Source organism: Pundamilia nyererei, unplaced genomic scaffold, assembly GCF_000239375.1.
Source record: "Pundamilia nyererei isolate P.nyererei 1_Seehausen unplaced genomic scaffold, PunNye1.0 scaffold00370, whole genome shotgun sequence".
Classification (NCBI taxonomy): domain Eukaryota; kingdom Metazoa; phylum Chordata; class Actinopteri; order Cichliformes; family Cichlidae; genus Pundamilia; species Pundamilia nyererei.
In genome coordinates this window covers 155644-175274 of record NW_005187771.1, presented here as the reverse complement: position 1 = coordinate 175274, position 19631 = coordinate 155644, and the positions used below count along the sequence as shown (strand labels likewise).

The 19631-nt window shown below is 42.3% G+C and overlaps 1 protein-coding gene across 4 annotated transcripts in view; it reads right to left on the bottom strand.

Annotated features, from left to right (window-relative positions):
• Positions 1-659: 659 nt before the first annotated feature.
• The window catches only part of clcn5b (chloride channel, voltage-sensitive 5b), a 43585-nt gene continuing 24613 nt past the window's right edge, over positions 660-19631 (bottom strand). For all 4 annotated transcript variants that reach the window (XM_005752651.1, XM_005752649.2, XM_005752650.2 and 1 more), the window contains 11 exons: positions 17860-18066; positions 17243-17323; positions 15987-16221; positions 15726-15901; positions 15412-15552; positions 14664-14850; positions 10255-10397; positions 9922-10071; positions 9719-9824; positions 9388-9604; positions 660-1887 (listed from right to left, as the gene is read on the bottom strand). In XM_005752651.1, the coding sequence (XP_005752708.1) occupies positions 1797-1887; positions 9388-9604; positions 9719-9824; positions 9922-10071; positions 10255-10397; positions 14664-14850; positions 15412-15552; positions 15726-15901; positions 15987-16221; positions 17243-17323; positions 17860-18066 (1734 nt within the window). In that variant the 3' untranslated portion in view covers positions 660-1796. The remainder of the gene's footprint in view (positions 1888-9387; positions 9605-9718; positions 9825-9921; positions 10072-10254; positions 10398-14663; positions 14851-15411; positions 15553-15725; positions 15902-15986; positions 16222-17242; positions 17324-17859; positions 18067-19631) is intronic.

The following is a 19631-nucleotide window of genomic DNA, read 5'->3' as shown; positions in this document are numbered from 1 at the left end:
AACCCAAAACAAAACCCTAAAATAAAGAAGAGAGGGCCATGGGATGCATTTAGTCCTGTGAGAACATTTTATAAATTAACACAATTATTTTAAAATGTTGAGGTGGGTTTAATGGCATACAGATTCATTTACAGAGTAATATACTTTGACATCACCGTGTTAATGCCCAAATTCAGCTTCAAACCTGATTAAACTAAAATTTGAACAATTATCATTTTCCGTTCATTTGAAAATTGTTTGCGTGGTTAGTCATCGGAAAAATTGTGCCTACATGACGTCTTTGAATAGAACAAAGATTCACCTCACTATTGCCTGACAGGAGAAAAAAAAATCTTATATTTCAGAGGACCAGAGCAGCAGCTGTTTCTCATTTTTGATCAAGATTCTTTGATTAGCTGCAGCTGACATTTTTCCACTGGATCAGTTTCAGTTTGGCTTTTTAGGAAAAACTGGAAAAAAAAAAAGTAAATTCAGAGAACTAAAATTCGTGTTCTGAACACCGACGAAAACAAAAACACGTTTCAGTGAGAGATTTGCTCGAATCGGAGCTTAAAAAATATATAAATAAATGAAATAAAGATCAGGTGAGTACGAAATGCAAACAAGACATCAGTCGAAGTGATGAGGAGCTAAAACAAAGAAGACAAAACACAACTTTAATCAGGGGAATAATTTAGTAGAGTGAACAATTTTACATTTACATAAATTAATTCACATCATGATTTTCTTTTAACCCTTCCACAACAGCCTGGAAATGCTCCTCACCTTCTATAAGGAATGACATGGTTTCCGATGACTATATACGTCGTTAACATAACAAAACTGTCTGCATGGCAGGACAGCGCTGCATAGTTCCCAGGCTGGAGCTGTATCACAAAACTCAAACATAGGACGAAAAATGAAAGAAAAAGAAAAGATGTTTCTAGTGGGTTCCCAGGCTGACGTGAAAGTCTTTGTGGAGTGTACGCTTGCTTGTGTGTGTGTGTGTGTGTGTGTGTGTGTGTGTGTGTGTGTGTGTGTGTGTGTGTGTGTGTGTGTGTGTGTGTGTGTAGTCAATCCTGTTCTCACACTCCTGGATCCTTCACCCTCACGGCTACAGGAAACCTCACAGAGGGAGGGAGGTGTCTGCACATCCATCAGCCCAGCTCAAAGTGCTCTGTCTGGGCTCGCTGTGATGGCCTGGAGGCAGGCACGGAGCTCCCAAAACAGCTCTTCATCTTCCCCAATGTCTTCATTTTCTCCTCCTCCACCCCGTCTCCTCTTGTCAGCACCTATAACAGAGGATTAGCTGTTCCTGCCTCCCCCCCCTTCCTTCCAGGTGTGAGAATCGAGATGGCAAACAGAGGAGAGAGAAGTGGCTTTGGGGTTCTCTGAAGGTTTCCTCACTGGTTTGAAAATGAGGAAGGAAATGAGAACAGAAAATGTTGGAAGGTGCAGATGTGAAATATTCCATCGACTTACTTCTGTCCTACTTCCCTCATGATATCGGGTCCAGCACTGTCAGTAAAAGGACGAGTCACTGTCTCTGACAGCTTGTTGTTTTCTTGAAATTTTTTCAGTGGTGTGTGTCGTCATTCGAAGAGCCAAAGTTGCCTTCAAGTTACACAGAAAATAAATTCCATTGTTCTCTGGTCAGCTGTGCAAATGAAGCTCAAGCTTCCTTGGCTCTCTCTCGCCAAAGAGGTAAAGGTGCATTTCATGTAAGTCTACAAGCTGGTGTACCCCCCCCCCCCCTTCACCCCACTCTACAGAGGGGCGATTTGGTGGGCGAGGATGAAGAGGAAGGACGGAGAAGATCAGTTGAAGAGGATGGAGTCCGGGTCCCTGTTGGCCATCTGCGCCATGTGTTTAAGTATGTCCTTTTTGGTGATGATTCCCAGCAGCCTCCTGAAAACAGAGACAGAAAAGCAGAACAAAAGTGGATGACTTCAAGTCATTCTTTGATCACCTCGTCATGGAAAACCAGAGAGAGTGACAGAAAGCAGAAACCTTCGCTTAGGCCTGGCCCTCTATCTCGGCACAGTTGATTCAGTTTTATTAAACGGAGCCAGGGCAACTGGCAGAGCACAGCAACATGAAAACACAGAGCAAACAAGTGACTGATCAACAACACGACTCTGCTAACACAAATCTAATCAAATTTCCAGTGGTGCTGGTGGTGGGTTGGGGGGGGGTCAGAGAAATGGAAGCCGTCCACGACATCCGGCGATTAATTGCGCAACGCTCCGAGGACATTTAATCTGCTGCATATTAGCGACAGATGATTTTCAACAGATGGCATAAGCCATTCCTCTTCTTACAAATTAAACGTTGAAAGGACCTCACATGCCAGTCACCATCTGCATCTGAAAGGAGCGAACCACCATCAGCTCACGACGCTCGCTCAATTAAAACCGTTGCAGGAAATTGCTGTTTTTGTATGCACGCTGTGATCTGTGATGACGTGAGGCAGCAATGCCCTGAGGAGTCAGAGAAATGGGCTGAACTGGCTGCAAATGGCTCGATGAAAACTAGATTTCTTGGGGCCACACTATGAGAATCTCCACTCACAGCTCGCCCGACTCCTTAGATGTGGCTTCGTCGCCTCCCCCAGCATGAAAATCAGATTAAAGAGTCGCTATTTTGACACATGTTAGTGGTCTGTATGGAGCCCTGAAGCTTAAACTCTTTCCCCCATAAAGACAACATCTGACAACCTCCGCAGTATTCTTAATGAGGTTGTGGATACAAGCGGCAGAAATCGTCGTCCTTGGGAAGGTGTCTGCGGTGAGAAGCTCAGTCATTTGGCAGGAATTCGAGTACAGCTGGTAGAGGGATGCAGATGAGGTGGTTTGGGCATCTGACTGGGATGCGTCCTACACCTCAGCAGGGCCTGGACATGCTGGAGAAGATCCCTCAACTGACTAAGGGATAGTTTATGCACCCCTCCAGGACAATCTGGAAATCTCTGCTTTAACTGGCGCCCCTATGACCCACACCCCAATAAGCACCGAAATCACTGTTTACAATATATTATATTTTTTTGTTTATCTGTAATATCCTTGATGCTTTAAGCCTACATTTTACTGTGTTATGGAAAAGACGTGCAGAGCTGGAGATCTGACAGCCAAGTAGTTGTTTAGTTTAGTTGTAGTCCATGCAGTCTCAAAATTCAGACGTCTACAAGAACCCTGAATTACTGTTTTTTGGACTAAAGCGTAACAATATTCATCATTACATTCAGATTTTTATCCTGAGTCCCTACTAGAGCAGCATTGTAGGATTCTCAGTTCAAATAAAGCCTAAGCTTTGGTGCACAACCTCCGCTTACCCTTACTGAAAGAGGCTGTTTTAGCTCTTCGCCCTTTAAGCCACCTTTCATCTGATTGGCTGTCCCTAGCAAACAGAAGTATTCCAGAGCAGGTGGGTGGGGCTTCTGTGAGATCACTATACCAACATCATGCAGAGTTAAAAATAGAAAAAACATTTGATGGAGACGTTGTGTTTAAAGGGGCTTGAAGCCTGATCTTCTAGCTCCCAGGGATTATTTCTAAATACACTGACCTCATCATTAACATTCACAATTCACATTAACAACTGCAGCTGTATGTGAATTATATCATATTATATTTTTTAGATGAAATATAAATATTTAACAAACAGATAATATTGAAAAGCTTAACAGGTCCACTTTACTGTAAACAACTTCATCCTCTGACCAAAACAAAAAAGCCCAACACAAGCAGCTTTTACATCTTTCTTCCACCCACACAAACATCCCAGCGCTGCTTCTTTAATCATCTGTTCAGAGAAACACATGTGACAGGACTGTCTTTCATTCATAAATGCTCGCGTGAAGATGTGAATTTGACAAATGAGAACAAGATCAAAGAAATCTGAGCACAAAAAAAAAAAAAAAAAAAAAAAATGAAAACAAGGCAAAACCAAGTCTAACGAAAACATTGTGGCAGTGAGGATGTTGTTGTTTTGGCTTGTTTTGCAAAATAAACTTAAGCTGACACATGAAAAACAAAAGCAGATCGAGGTTTTGTTTTTTGTTTTTTAAATTTCAACACAACAAATACCGAGTCAACCAAAAATGACTTCCACCTAACTAGGCAACCTTGAACTAAACATAGCCTGGGGAAATCCCTTTGTTGCAGGTGAGAGCGATAAAATTAACATCTCGTAGGACCGCAGACACCAGAGTTTGCACTTCATACAGCCTCAAGGTCTGTTTTCTGTGTGCAAACATTTTTTGTTCCCAGACAATGAGTGATTCATTTAATTTAAAACCTCATCCTGCCCAACCAAGCAGAGCAGACTACAGCTTTCTTTAACCAGTTTCAGTCCTTTCTCCTTCTCACCCCTTTTATGTTCCTCTAAGTTCCTGTTTAGCCCAACCCAGAAAAGAAAGAAATTCTACTTTGGGCCCATCTGAGGCCAATGTGTCCTTCAGGAGTCACTATGCTTGACAAAGTTACCCACAGGCGGCGAGTCAATCTTAAACCCATCTTTTATAATAAGCTGTTGTGAAGAGCAGCAGCTACATGCCTGAGGGGTTTTTGTTGACAGTTGCTGATTTTCATCTCTTCTGCTCTCAAACGTGGTTTGAATTATTGCTCCACACGTCAGACTCAACTGGCAGCAGGAAGAAACAGTAAAAAAGGGGGTTTTACACAGGAAGGATAAACTGGTTATACACACTGACAAAGAGTGACACTACAAGTATAACGATGTGTTCGGATCAAACCCAAAACAAAGTTTTTGTGTGGTTAGTTATACAGAAAGTACATGCGAAGAATCAAATGGATGCTATGTGAGTAAGCATCCAAAAATAGTGCAAAAGAAATTGTGTCTCGGGCTGTGTTGTGAAACCTGAGGTTTCTTTTTCCTCCCATGCTGCTTAAAATCCCTTGAAAGCACACACCATAACCTAGTGTGTAACTTCATTTAAATGTAACCACAACTCCAATTCCAAGAAAGTATGTATTTACAAATGCACTGCCATCTACTGCATGCTGGTGAACTTGCAGAGTAACACAGACCCACTATACAAAGGTTTCGATGCTGTCGGTGCTGTTGACCCCCCCAAAACAGTTCAGCTTCAGGTGCCACAAACCAGTGGGTGAAGTTACAGTGACATTATCCATCTTAGAAATGACCCATCTTTTGAGACATTTTCAGCTGTTTGACAGTCTAGGGTACAAGGTAAGTAAGATGTCACCAAATTTAAATTTGAGGCTTTTAATTATTTCTTTGAACTTTTGTTTTTCCAGGGTGGACTGAATGTACAGCATACACCTTTAATGACTTTAAAAAACGTTGGGTCTTGTTCCAGACCCCGTCAAACTGTTACCTTACCCTCAGATGACAGAAAATAGGTTAAATATTTTGAAACAACCCAGGAACCACCAAAGCTCAAGCCTGCCATGAACTGGAAATCTGACATGAAATTAGAGACAAAGATTGAGGTATTTTGCCACAAAGACGAGAGGTATGTTTGGAGGAGTGAAGGTGAGGCTTTCAAACCTAAAAACAGTGTACCACCTGTCAAGCATGGTGGTGGTAGCATCATGTTCTGGGCTGTTTAATGGCAGCAGCAATAGCACGAAGTGGCTGGAATAATAATGGGGGAGGAATACACCTCAAAGCAACAGCTAGATGTTGGACATGGTTGTTCTAACAGTAAATGATCCCAAACACATATCAAAACAGGTGAACATTATACTTCTGGAACGGCCTTTCCTAATCCCTGTCCACATCGATATTGAAAGTGCATTTAATAGCTGAGACCGTGGCAGGAAACCAATTTAAATGAACATTATGCCAACTCTACCAAGAAGATTGGTCACATATCCAGTCAGAATTATTGTGGAAGCTTGTTGACAGATAACAAAAGCACCTGGTGGAGGTGCAACTTGCTAAAGGGCATCAACTATATATACTTTTGACCCCCGTGTGGATTAGAGAAAATACAAAATACATTCAAATTTGAGCACCCAGTTCTTGTTTTTTAAAGTCATTACAGATGTGACTTGATCCACACTAAAGTAAAAAGTACCTTGAGTGCTTATTTACAATAAATACTAGATCACGAGGTCTAAAAAGACTTGCTTCAAACAGCCTCTTGCACATCAGCTAACTCACGGGGGTTGCAATGACAAATTCTGAGAAGTCCTCTTTAACCTCATTTGCCAACTCGACTGTATTTCAGCTCGTGCTAAGTTGTAACATCAAATTTTATTGTCCCCCAGGTAGCGAAAAAATAATAATTTTAAAGTAGCTCAAAGGTCACTTTGCTGATGATTTTAAGGGAAAGAATTTACGCTTGTCTCCATGTTTTTATTGATTTATAGGTAACACTTTGGATCATTTTAAGCCTTTATATTAAAAAAAACAAAACGCGAATACGGCAGAGAAATAACAGGAACATTGTAGCTCGCTGCATCTTAACCTCTGAGCTGCATGAGATCCTCACCCTCAGAATTTAATTTGAGCAAATACAGTGAATACATTGCCTGAATTAGTTGGGCTGAGCCAGCCTTCTCTGCTTCAGTGATCCAAACTGATAAACTTGGCATAATTCTTCCCCTGGCAAACCCACATTTCTTTCATATTCTTACATTTATTTTCCTTCCCTCTCACATTTCATATCTTCATTCTTTTTCTACGCCGCTTTTTGATTCGCTCTTTGCAACATTAGGTGGCTCTGTGCCTTGATGGCAGCTCAGGCCAAGGCTAAACACTCGGTCTTCCACAAAAGGAGCGTTACTGTAGAAAACTTGATACAGTGTGCCAAGAGGACAAAGTGAGAAACCACAAGCTGCATGATTACGAGTGTTTGTTTAACCGTCTTTGTTATATACACCGCATGTACTGTAAATTCATAATATACACAGTCCCACTCCTAAAATCCCATGTTTGAACATGTCAGACCTCGATCTAAACAACCGTGCGCGCACGAGAGACGGACCGAAGGAAGAAAAATGAACCCAACTCTGATTAAGTTTATTGTTCTTCTGTTGCTGAATGTAATTCTGCAGACCAACACTATAGTTTTCCATTATGAAGACAGATGTAAGGCCCGACAGACAAAAGAACAGTGTGTTGTTTAGCTAAGTTGGCCTCAGTGGGGCTGGAGGAGGTGTGGTTGATAGTGATGATTTTAGAACAGAGTAAAGTTTTTGCTAAATATCCCTGAGAGCTCACATTTCAAATGAATGACCAAACAGCAGCCTTAGTCCAATTTCTGCGTCGACTTTGTAGCGAACTGATGCCAGGTTTTCTACAGCTGAGGCCAAGTTTGATTTAAGCTCTTTAAAACATTTTAATGATGCATCTGAACAAAACTAACTAAAAGAGAAGAAAAAGGCATCACTTACTCAGGATTCCAGACGCTGGTTGTTTTGTTTGTGGTTAGATTATAGCGCTCATCAAATAGTAAAGCGAATGCAGATCTGAAATGCACGGAGCTAATCCAAGCTGCTGATGCTGTCGTGTTGGAATTGCAACTGCCTGTGAGTAATTGCAAAGTCTGGGAGAGTTCAGAGGGCAGTTTATAAAATCCTTCATCGCATCTCTAATTCTGCAGTCACACTAGGGAAAACAGTGGTTGAATATATTGCAACCATGTGCAATGAACTTGCGATGAAATGGTCGCTTCAAAGGCAGGAACCAAGTCCGGGGCCGCTCACAGTAAGTTGCCATCTTCAAAGTGACAATAAGACGATGCAATCCCAATAAGACCGAGTCAGTCTGCTGCGAGTTTCTTATCAGTTTGCACTTAAATGGATTCAAGCTATAATCTGTTTGTGATAATGCGGCTCTTAACTGTGACAAATCGGTGAAAATCCCAAATCTGTTGCTGTCTAGATACCCAGAAAATCATACTAAGTACTTGCATAAATCCAGCCAAAACCTCACAGACCTGAAACAGCAATTCATCCCAAACATAGACGAAGTTGTTGGACGGTGATTTACTCCGAAATGACAGACAACTCAGCAACCTTCTCTTACATGACCAGCATACAACCAGCTGGCAACCAGTTGAGTCAACTTGCAGACAAATTGCGCTCATCAGTGTAGACCAAGTGTTGCAACCAATCTCTCTGCATTTATAAATCCCTCTGTTAACATGCAAAACTTGGCCAATTTATCAGAGTTATTCCAGCTGCGGCTCCGTTTTTTCTTAGTCACGAAGACGTCGCCGTCCCATTTTCACTCTGGTGACCAAGTCACTGGCTTTCACCACCACGATGCAGCATGTGCACAAACAGATTTTGTAGGAATTTTTTGGATGCATGTTGTTCTCTGGGATTTACTTTTAAGAACATGTTCGTAACGACTTACGTAGTTAAATAAAGGTTATCTTGAACTGATGCACCTTGTTGTAGTACAATTTGGTACTACGTGAAAGTACAGCCTAGTCCTAGTGCAGCTGATATCTCTTTAGTACGATACTCAGTTGTCTTGGACATGAAGTCACTTATTTCTTCACATTTTGTCGATGGTTTTAGTTTTTGTTATTTTTCGTATAAACAGATTTTTTTTTTTTAATGGCAGAACGGTGGTTACGGTTTCCCCTGTGTTGGTTCTTACTGCATACTCTGTGCATGAAAGGTTTATTGGTGAAAGAGGACACATGTTAGAAAGTTAAAAAATATATACACACATCATCTGCTAAGTTTCCCAATCATACTACAAAAGCCTTGATCACTGCGGGACTACTTTGAAGACGCAGATTTTAAAAAGTGTCACGAGCTACAAAAGAAAATCTTCAATGCGTCCAAATTGATAGCGTGCCATCATCATAATTCCTCCGCTTCCCTGTGTGTTGCTTTTGCAAATATCAAATACCACGTAGGCTTTGTAGCTCTATCCATGACATGTTTTCCATTACGGAGACGTGCATACCAAAGCCCCAAAAGCCATTATATCAGCAGATGTACAAAACACAAAGTCCTCACTGAAGTTCATGGTATGGAGTCAGTGACAGTTCAGAGTTTAAGGCAGAAAAACACCTTGAGAATTTCCACTGTTGTTCCTCACTGCCACACACTCCATTAACCTTCTGTCTCCCCCTCCCTGACTCCTGCGCTCACCTTGATGCATGACCTGACAGAGGAATGACCCCGAGCTCTCCTACACATTCATCTGTCACTCCTTTCATTCCTCCACAAGCGCAATTTCCTCAACATATCTCAGTTTAATGTCTACGGGAGTGGGAGTGTGGTCATTTTGTGTATCTTTGTTAATATTGCTTGAAACTAGAGGGCTCCGCTCATACAATAAGTCATTTTGGAGACTAAATCCAGCGCAGGTTTGCCCTTTGGACACTAAATACTTGATATAAAAACATTAATTACAAAATCAAGTATATGCATGTGTGTGTGTGTTTCTTCTTACCCATTATGTGTTACCAGACACTGGCGTAGCCCCAGTTTTCTGAAAATATCCACAGTGATGTCCATAGGGGTGTGATCAGTAACTGTAAAGGGGCTCAGGTCCATGATGCACCTCAGCCGGAGGGGAGGCGGTGCGTCGGGAGGAAGCAACGGTGTGTGCTCAGTGAAGACCACTTGGGAGGCACTGACGATGCCATCCTGACGTTTGCGGGCATTGTCTGAAAGGAGCAAAGTGGGATTTGTGGAAACCAAATTGCTTTGCATACAAAAAAAAAACAAAAAACAACAACCCTGTGACTAGATCGTTGTTTACACACGAGCATAATTCATACCTATTGATATGAGCAGATCTCTCCTGAGTACAAATCCCACAAGCCTTTGGGACTCCGAAGAGACAACCACAGGGAAGCCACTAAAGTGCGTGCTCTCCACCAATGACTGCGCATAAACCAAGAAACGAATGTTATTTCTATTATCTCTATTAGGATTCCAAATCTCTTCCCAAGAAACATAGGTGTAATACGTGCAGTCGTACCTCCACCTCCCCCACAGTCATGCCCTCCTGCGTGAGCACAGCCAGCGCGGGGTCCATCCTCCTCGGCCTCATCACGTCCACCGCCAGGCTGCTGTGTTCAAACTCTTCTTTTGGCTCCAGGAACGGGTATCCATTCAGCCTGATGTGAGCCTGCGAAACATCAGGAACATGCAGGTTTTACGTCTCCATTTTTAAAAGGAGGGGGGAAAAAAAACCTAAACAATAAAACACATGAATCCTAATAAAGACAAAAAGAGCGCAAACTCGCTCTTATTGTACAGCAAAGGGTTGGAGGGGACAGACACTTTTCATTAACGTTTGCAGACACGTCACCTCGTAAATTCCCTCTCTTCCGAAAGCATCTGCCACCCATTTGCTGGTCATGGTTGCAGCCATGAGGGGAACAATGTACTCCAGACCGCCAGTCAGCTCAAACATGATGACTACCAGAGATACTGTCATTCGAGTCACTCCACCTGGAGGCAGATATGAGAATGGAAAAAGGTTAGACCACAGGCGAGCAAGATTAATAGGTGATTTAATTCCCGTCTGACTCATTTTATCTTCATCTGCAGGCAAAAAGAAAAAGAGCAATTAGAGAACAGAGGGCACATAAGGTGAGCATATAACAGAGCCCGCGCTGCTGTTCATCGAGTTTACAGAGGCATTTAGTGGCACATCTATTTCTCTACCCGAGAGCTCAGACCATTCATCTCCTCTCTGTATGACACTGTTGCCACTAACATCAGCTGGTAAAGTCTGAATCCAATTATCATCATGTTCGACCTCAGATGTGGCCAGAAAGCCAAGGCTACGTTTTCAACTCTGTGCTTTTCTTCAAAACAACTGCCACAAAACAGCTGCATGTCAAAGACTTTATTACAAGTGTTGTATATCCTTTTTTTTCCCCTTTCAGAGGATTAAAAACTTTTCTTCCTGTTTTTTTCTACACATTTAAATTATTAACTGATGATTTTTTTTTGTTTTTTTCCCCCAAAATTTTACCAGGTTTTTTTTTTTTCATTACTTTAAGAGGTTTTTCCAAAAATCAAGTAAGATTAGTAATCGAGGTGCAGTCAGGGTGGCGCGCGCACTGTTAGCTAATCCAGATGGCTGCCTCACCTTCCAGTGGCGTGAACGCGTCTGAAGTGGGACTACCTCCTGCTGTTTGTGCTAAACGTGAGAAAGGATTACTGCCGCACGCGTCCTGACCTGATTCTCCTCGTGTGAAATGTACATAACATCCAGCTGTTTCAACAACAGAATGAGTCTCACACGTGTAGAAATTCTGTTTCTTTCCAGCCACTCATGCTGTATATGTAGAAACTATATAACACACAAGTAGTAACCATAGAACCAAAACACAGAACAATAGAGAATCCAAATTTTCAGAGCAGTACTTGGGAATGGTGAAAAGGAAGAACTCCCTTTTCACTCTTTATGTTTTGAAAGCCTACTAGGAAAGACCCTAGAAGCTCTCCTCTGAACCCTCCTAAGACCCAAACTCTTTCATGGCATGCACTTTTAATTTCTCTTTGCTATTTGGGCTGATTGGGACCTGATGAATGTAAAAACAAAGAATTACCAGATTTTTTTTTTTTAACCTGCTTTTTGTTTCTGAGAAAAGTAAGATCCACATGAGAGGACATTCATTTTAAATTTCAATAGAACAGTGGCAGTATAATGTCCTTCTAAGTGGATATCAGGCCCTTGTAGAGCGAAATTTAGTATTTTGGTCTAGACAGCCCAAATTGCGACATCCACATATGTGGACTCCAGGTCCTAGGAGGTTAAAGGTTTCTGCCATATTTCAGGCCTGACTAAAGAATAAATGACTGGATTTGCATCAGATATTAGTAAAGGTGGTTTGTGATTATGCAACCCCCCCCCCCGGGAAAAATCTGTAAAAGTCGCCAAACCACGTCTTTATTTATACGCACTGAGGTGTCAAACATCGTCATTGAGGGTACAGGGAAAGTCATCAAATATTGTTTGAGGGAAAAAGTTAACATGAAGAAAACTCAAGGAGGAGCATTTTCTATCTAGACACTCAGCTGGTTCAGAGTATTTGGCAGTGTGTTATTACTGTGTAATAACTGAAAGTAGCTACCCTTGTTTTAGTTTTGGCTCTACGAGCAATCTCTATTTGCATTGCTGTACCAGATCATCAGGAATGTATTTAGTGCCAGCAAGTATTTTGCCAGCAAAATAAGTAAACGTATAGAGATCCAAGTACTGGCGTATGCTGGGTTTGAATGTTTGCAGCTCAAACAGCTCCACAGAGCAGCTACGATGGCACAATCCCATAATGGTGACTTGTGAACAAGAATAACAGCAGCACATGAGAGTCTGAGGCGGTCAAGAGTGGAGACTCCTGTGTGTAAATGCTGTTGCCCTGCGTTGTGAAAGAGACTTTGAGGAAAATGCAAAGAGACAAACCACAGTGTAGTAAAGGGAATGAAATCTCTGGCTTTCTTAAATCAGATGAGATCTCTTTCACTGCCAGATATTTTATTTATGAGCACTATCATAAAGTGTAGTGTGTGCATATATTACAGAGACATATTTCAGAAACAAGAAACCTCTCTTTAAACTCTGTCCCAGATCTATAAAACACGCGGCTCGCTGCCCTCAAACTTTCTTCTTGTGCGAAGAATTAAACATCTGTTTTTAGACTAGACACCTCTCTGTGAAGAGAACGATAACCCATCAGCATCATTTTTCTGTGCTATGTTTAGTTAGACAAAAGAGAAGGGAAAGGGAAAACAATGATAACTGTATCATCATCATCAAGCGTTAAAACAATTTACTGCACATGAAAAGTAATGGCTAATATCAGAAACCTGAAGTGTGTACGACATGTGACATCTATGAACTGAAGAGAAAACTGATTTAATAAACAGCTATAAATCTGTGGTGTATTAAACACCAGATGATGTGTAGTAAACAATCGCTCTGTAAAGCTTTTTCTGTATATAAACAGGTACTTTTATCTCAATAAAACAAGGTTAAATGTGCCACTGCGGCATTTTTGAACCAGTTTTATTCGAAAATCTTTTTCTAAAAGAATAAATAAGGGAAGTGGCAGATTTTGAATTGAAGAAATTTTTGGATTTGCTTCAGAAAAAAAAAGATAAATCAGTCATCAGTGTTGAAATTCTCACAACACTGATATTTTGGTGACCTGTAGGGTCTCGTTTCACCAGTGCAGGGTTGAGCTACCACTGATGACCAAATGTTTATAACAGTGACTAAAAAGCATTATTACTATTAAAGGCCATGTGCTGAGCTGGCGTGATTCATAAGTATCTGATAGATCCCAGTTTGTTGTAAGCAAGGAGCCTTCCCCGCACACAAAAGTTGGCCACGGAGTCCCACAAGGGGACCGATATTTTTTGCGCTACACAAGCCACAAACTTGACTCTGTTCTTCTGGATGGAGCTTTTTCAGCAGGAGAAATGTTTAATTACTCATCCAAGTGAAGTTTGGCCAGCGTTATAAACAGCACAGTTTGGAGGAACTTCAGAATGAACTTTTTGAAGCTTTTTGGTTTTTGATCGACAGACACCCCTCTGCTATCCATTCATACATTCTTAATTATTAACTGTTATATTCTCTCTTCCACAGAGTTGTGTTTTGTCTGTTTTTCCCCATCACAGCAGATGGATTCCAGTCACAGAGCCTGAGATTTCTTCCTGTTTAGAAGAAATGGCCTTCCTTCTTTCCTGCCATTACCTGGTGCCTGCTTATAGTGGATTGTCTGATTGTTTTATGCAAAGGACTTCAAGTATCTTGGGATCTTATTCACGAGTAATGTGACGGAGGAGTGTCAGTTGGACGGGCGGACTGGTGCAATGAACTTGTTTGTCGCGATGAAGAGTGAGCCGAGTTTTTCGTGAAGCTTTCATCTATGCCCCAACCATCACCTATGGTCATGAATTACGGATAATGAGCAAAAGAGAAAAATTGTGAATAGAAGTGGCTGAAATTAGTTTCTTCCTTGCTGTGGCTGGGGCCAACTTTAGAGGCAGGGTGAGGAGTTCAGACATCCAGAGGGATCTCAGAGGAGAACCATTACTACTACTTGTTGAAAGGAGCTGGATGAAGCGGATTGAGGCTCTGGTAAGGATGTCTCCTTTGGATGTTTTCAGCGCATGCGTAACTGAGACGAGATCGGGGGTAGACCCATATCTTGTCTGGTCTGGGAACAACTTGGGATCCCTCAGGAGGAACTGGAAATTTTAGTTTGCTACCGCTGTGACCCGCCTTCAGGAGACAAGTGGAAGGACAATGGATGGATAGACTGAAGGGTGGATTTAAATTAAAATGTAAAGCTCCTTTAAGTGACTGTTTGCAATGTCAGGCACCTCGAATCATTTACAGACCATAATAAACTGGATAGATAAAGTCATACACAAAGATTCATGGAATGGCTTCCTCTGGTGTGGACCAAGGAGTCCTTCAGCCTTCTCACATCCAGCTGCTTTCTATATATCCTAAAACATTTCCATGTCAGACTCAGGATGTTGGTAGAAGAGCATGTTTAGAATATTACTACGAAACAGCCTAAATCTAAACCCAAACAGCCTCTGAGACTTCACCGCCACTCTTGCTTTACGCTTTTCTGTCCAGTATCTTCTGTCACTTCTCAATCCTCCCGACGACACCCTTCTCACCCTCCACCCAACCACACAGTGGTTTAAATCAAGCAAACACTCAGGAAACAGACATCCATGTCTCACCTAAACAAGCGGCAGCTCCAACCATGGCGTAAAGCCCCGGCGTGATGCAGTCTGCCCCCTGAGAGCACCACCCTTTAAAGATAACCGAGTCGTGGTTGTAGTAGGCCAGCTGTTCCATGCCAACGCCGAGCAGCCTGCCAGCTATGGCTCCAACTGCCATGCTGGGAATGAAGAGACCAGAGGGAACCTGCACGGACAGAATCAGTTAAAAATATCCATCCAGACCTCTGTGCATCTAACAGTTCAGTTTGCGTTAGCTTTTAATTCAATAAGTCAAAAAGAGGGCCTTCCCTCCCAGATGCTGGTTATGTTCCCAACTTTTCCCCATTTTTCCCCATCAGAGAACCTCATGATGCACATCACCATCTCAGACAAGATGGTCTCTAATTAAAACATTTCCACAGGCATTTTCAGCCAATTCATTTTAGCTTCGTTACCAAAGGGACTTTTGCGTTTTCTAGAAAACAATATTCATTTCTTTCCTCAGCGAGCCACATGACGGGGATTCACATCGCATATGAATCGCAGAAAACCATTTACAGAATCACTTACTTCATCCATCGAAATTCCCAAATGGGTAACACGAGTGAATGAACGCTGGAAACTTGATCAAATGTGGCTCCAGATATATTAAAGGCAGCTGCCTTTGTAGGCTTTTTACATGCAATGTTACACCACGGGGAGAATAACAATAAATGTCTCATTGATGAGGAGTTCAAAGCGGACCGCTGAGTGTCTCTTCACAAACCTTCATGCCAAATGTAATAACAGTGATCATCATCTTGAAGACCAAGGCCAGGGCCAGCTGCCACAGCGCCGTGTAAAGGCCCGGTCCCGCTGGCCGGTCAGCGAGGCTGTTATCTACACCTGTGTCTGACGTGTTGGCTGGCTGCGAGCACGAGTGAGGAGAAGAAAGATACGCATGGAGACAGAAAGAGGGGGAAAGGAAGCAGTGTGAGAGAAGAACAAGAAATATATATGAAGATATATTAGATAGCTCAGCAAGGTTAAATAATCACGTGAAAAACTGCAGCATCCTGATGCGGCGATTTATCGGCTGACCTGTTTGTAGCCGCACAGCTGAGACGAGTCGAGCAGGGAGCAGTCGTTGAAGAGCTCCGAGATGAGCTCGGATCCGCTCATCCTGGTGTAACTGTTGGGGTAGGCGAGCAAGGCGGTCAGCGCGGCGACCACCAGCACCTCGATGACGGGGTAGCGACCCAGACAAGTGGTTTTACCTGTGAGGTGTGTGGAGAAGTTAATTTATGGGTTGGAGACACAAAGGAAAGAAAAATACGTCACAGATATGTCACCGCTACTCACGAAGCCTGCACCAGGCAATGTTAGCCTTGATGAACAGCGCCCCCCAAAGGCCTCCAAAGATCCCCAGCAGGATGAAAGGGGCCAGCTCCACCAGGTGCCACGGCGTGTGAAACTCCACATAGAAGAGCACCAGGCGGCTGTTCCCAAACGGGTTGATGGAGCGCAGGGTGAAGGCCGCCACCAGAGCGGCGAAGAACGAACGCCACAGAGTCTTCAGGGGGAAGTAGTAGCTCACCTGGAGGAGAGAGAGGCGGACAGAGACATTTATTGATGAGAGAGAGGCAAAGCCGGAGCTCACTACACCCCAAACCTAAACAAAATAACTACAACTGGACTGAATGGAAAACACAAAGATATAAAAACTAGGCTCAACCAAAAATTGTATTTACAAAACGAACTAAAACAAAATAAGACATTATTCTCCTCGTTTTTAAAGTGTTGTCTTTTTCCAATTTTGCTCAGATTGTCAAAACAAGCATCCCAAGAAAACTTTTACTGCTTCTGTTTATGCGAGACTCAAATCTCTCAGTCATCTTTAAACATCTTTAGACAATAAAAACAAAGCAAGCTCTGGAAACCAAATTAAACAAAACTGAATCAAAAATAACAATTTTAAACTAAATGAAATTAAAAACTCTTGGAAAGTCTAATAAGCATAGCAGACTTAAGCAACTCTTTATTTGAGATGGGATCTCTGAGTGGGGCGATAGAAAGAGCCAATAAAAAAACAGCATGGGCAATTAAACTCCAAGTATTTTTTTAATTAACAAAATGCTCAAGTATTGGCCTTTCCTCTATTTTGTGAGGCCAACACTGACCTAATAGTTTTCATTACATTATCTCATATTATAAACTAACCGTGGTTCATCAGTTCAGTGCACGGTCATGTTCCCTGTTTTGGGGAAACCCCATGAGGTGATCAAAGTGCCAGTTTCCTTATTCCAGAAACTCTTCAGCATGTTTCTGCCCAAGATGGATTTGACAGCTGCCAAAAATGCATTCGCTTCCCAAATTAAGACTGCAAATAATTTCTCATATTTATTATGTCCCAGCTTGGTGCCAGCGCTGTGCTCGTTCCAGTACGAAAAAATTACACAGGAAGTGGAAAGCAATTAAAAACTAATTCAAATCAGGTATTTGTGGAGTAACAAAACAGCCGGCACTGCAGGTGTTGTTCTGACACAGGAATACAGATACAGAGAATCTGCAGACAAATGATAGAAAACAGTGGAAAACGCATCATAAGCTCTACCCACCTCCTCCAGACTGAACAGGACTCCTCCAATAGGAGCTCCAAAAGCCACTGACACGCCCACTGCTGCTGCCGCTGATAACACCTACATGTAGAGACAAGAAAAAAAGGGAGGGACTGTACCAACTGTCTTGCCCAAGCACTGCTGTTCCCATTTATGTGAAAAATTTAAAGCTTCAATCAGAAACTTTGTCTTTTCCATCAATTTAATCTAAACTAGAGAATATGTGAAAAATATATTTGTGCAAAGAGAGTCGATATTCTGGACAGTCACATTGTTTTTCTCTCATTGAGAGATCTCCTTAATTCCATTTACCCATCCAAAATTATCAGGTGTGAGTTGCCAGGTTATATAAAAAGCTCCTGTTTTGAGGTCTGCTTCCAATTTAAGACTTGCATGATTAACCAGTGTGGTTTAAAATATCATTTCCAAGTTGGACTTTCATGTAACAGATCAATTTATCTGCATAAATGTAAAAGGTCAACAGCCTTGTACTATTGGTCTTTAGCTATTGCAATATTTTGCTTGTACAGTTTTTTCTTGATGATCGTCTTTCCTGTCAAGTTTCCCGAAAAACCCGCAACAACTCCTCCAACAAAGCCGGCTTCATCCCTGCTTACCTCTCGCCTCTTGGCCTCATTCTTGCGGTACTTGGTGAACAGGTGACAGAGTATATTAGCACAGCAGCAGGCGACGTGGACCAGAGGGCCTTCCTTCCCTAAACTGAGCCCGGAGGAGACGGCTAAGACCAGGGTGATGGTCTTGATGATCAGGGTCCACTTCCCCAGGTAGCCCCGGATGATGAAACCACTGAGGATGGTTTTAATCTGAGGAAGACGGAGGTGAGAGTGAGTGGGTTTGTTTGCATGTGCAAGGAGAAGATGAGGATATGTTTATGTTAGGGAGGGTTCAGTTTAGATACGCCTGTCTGAGTGTATAACCACAAGAAAGCGAGTGTAAACACAGAAGGAGGGCCCAAGGAGAGAAATGAGGTTTGCGTTTTGATATTTTTCTTTCAAATAAGTGGTTAATCTCTCGTGCGTGGCCCTGCTGACCTTTGAGAAACGAGAGTGTTGGGAGAAAACGATTCAAGTTCCACAAAATTAAACAGTTCTTCAACTGAGAGGAGTAGTGAGCAGGATAATATTTGGATTTGGAGGAAGCTGGTGTATTTTTGTTTTCGTTTTTTTCTAGAATGGACGAATCAGTGAGAAAATGTTTGGCTTTCCAGAGTGTAAGCAAATCTTTGGCTTTTCACCTCCTCAGAAATGAAGAATGAAAGAAACGGAGCGAACAGGAGAGTAAACAAAGGCAGATGGACGGGAAGAACAGGGAACAGGAGAAGCAGAACTAGTTGACCTGGTGTTTATTAAAATTAAAAAGAAAAACACTCTAAGTACGTGAATATACTAAGTTTCCTACAACTGAACAGGAGCAGCATTAACGAGCAACTCTTCTTTGTTGTTGTTGTTGTTGTTGATGTGTTTATGAATGAAGCGTCTAAGTAATTCTTGTTCTCATGCTGCACCACCCCAACATGACAGCTCCCACTTTAACCACTGAATAACGTTTCATAAGTTTCAAAGACTTTTAGTGGCAAATAAATCAAATTTATGCAAAGAGTCAGTGTTAACAGTTTTGACCCTTCTTCTTCTGTAGTTCTCTTCTGGGCCAAATCCTGAGTGATGTCTGCTTAATCAGTGCCTCAAGTCTTCAGCATGGCCTCTTTTTAAAAAGCAGGTGGGCAAGCAGGAGCCCAGTGAGGCTTCTAAGGCTGCAGTGGACTGTCATCAAGATGGGTCAACACTGGAAACACCAACTCCCTGCATAAGTTTGACTTATTTGACTATAAACCACTTTGAAGCTTATGAAATACTCGTACTTGTTCTTCACTAGAACAGAAACGTGAAAAACTAAATTCTGAAACATGAAACTGTAAAGTTATGAAACCCAAAACCAGTGCCGCTGCCAAAACTTTTAGCCATCATGGTAGATTAGGGGTCGGCAACCCTGGGCACGCGAAGGGTTAACTGATGGCACGACCATAGCTGGACTGGCCATCGGGCATTTGCTCGGTGGCCTGATGATTTTTATTTTTTATCTTTTATTTTTTTGTAACGGTGTAAACAATGAGAGGTGGTGGATTGGTCAGATGCTGGCCGGTGTGTAAAAATAACTCAGTTGTTTGGTGGTGGCTGTGGTGGAGCTTCCTCAGATTCAGTAACATTAGCAAGTGGTGGAGGCCAGCAGGTGGATGAGAGAAAGGGGAGGCAGGAGGAGGAGAGACCTGAGGCAGCCGCCAGTCCGAGTGTCAGGTGAACTGAACTTCAGGTAAGAAGTTATGACCTGCAGTCTATCTGGGTCAGATATAAACCAAGTTTAGGTGGAGTTT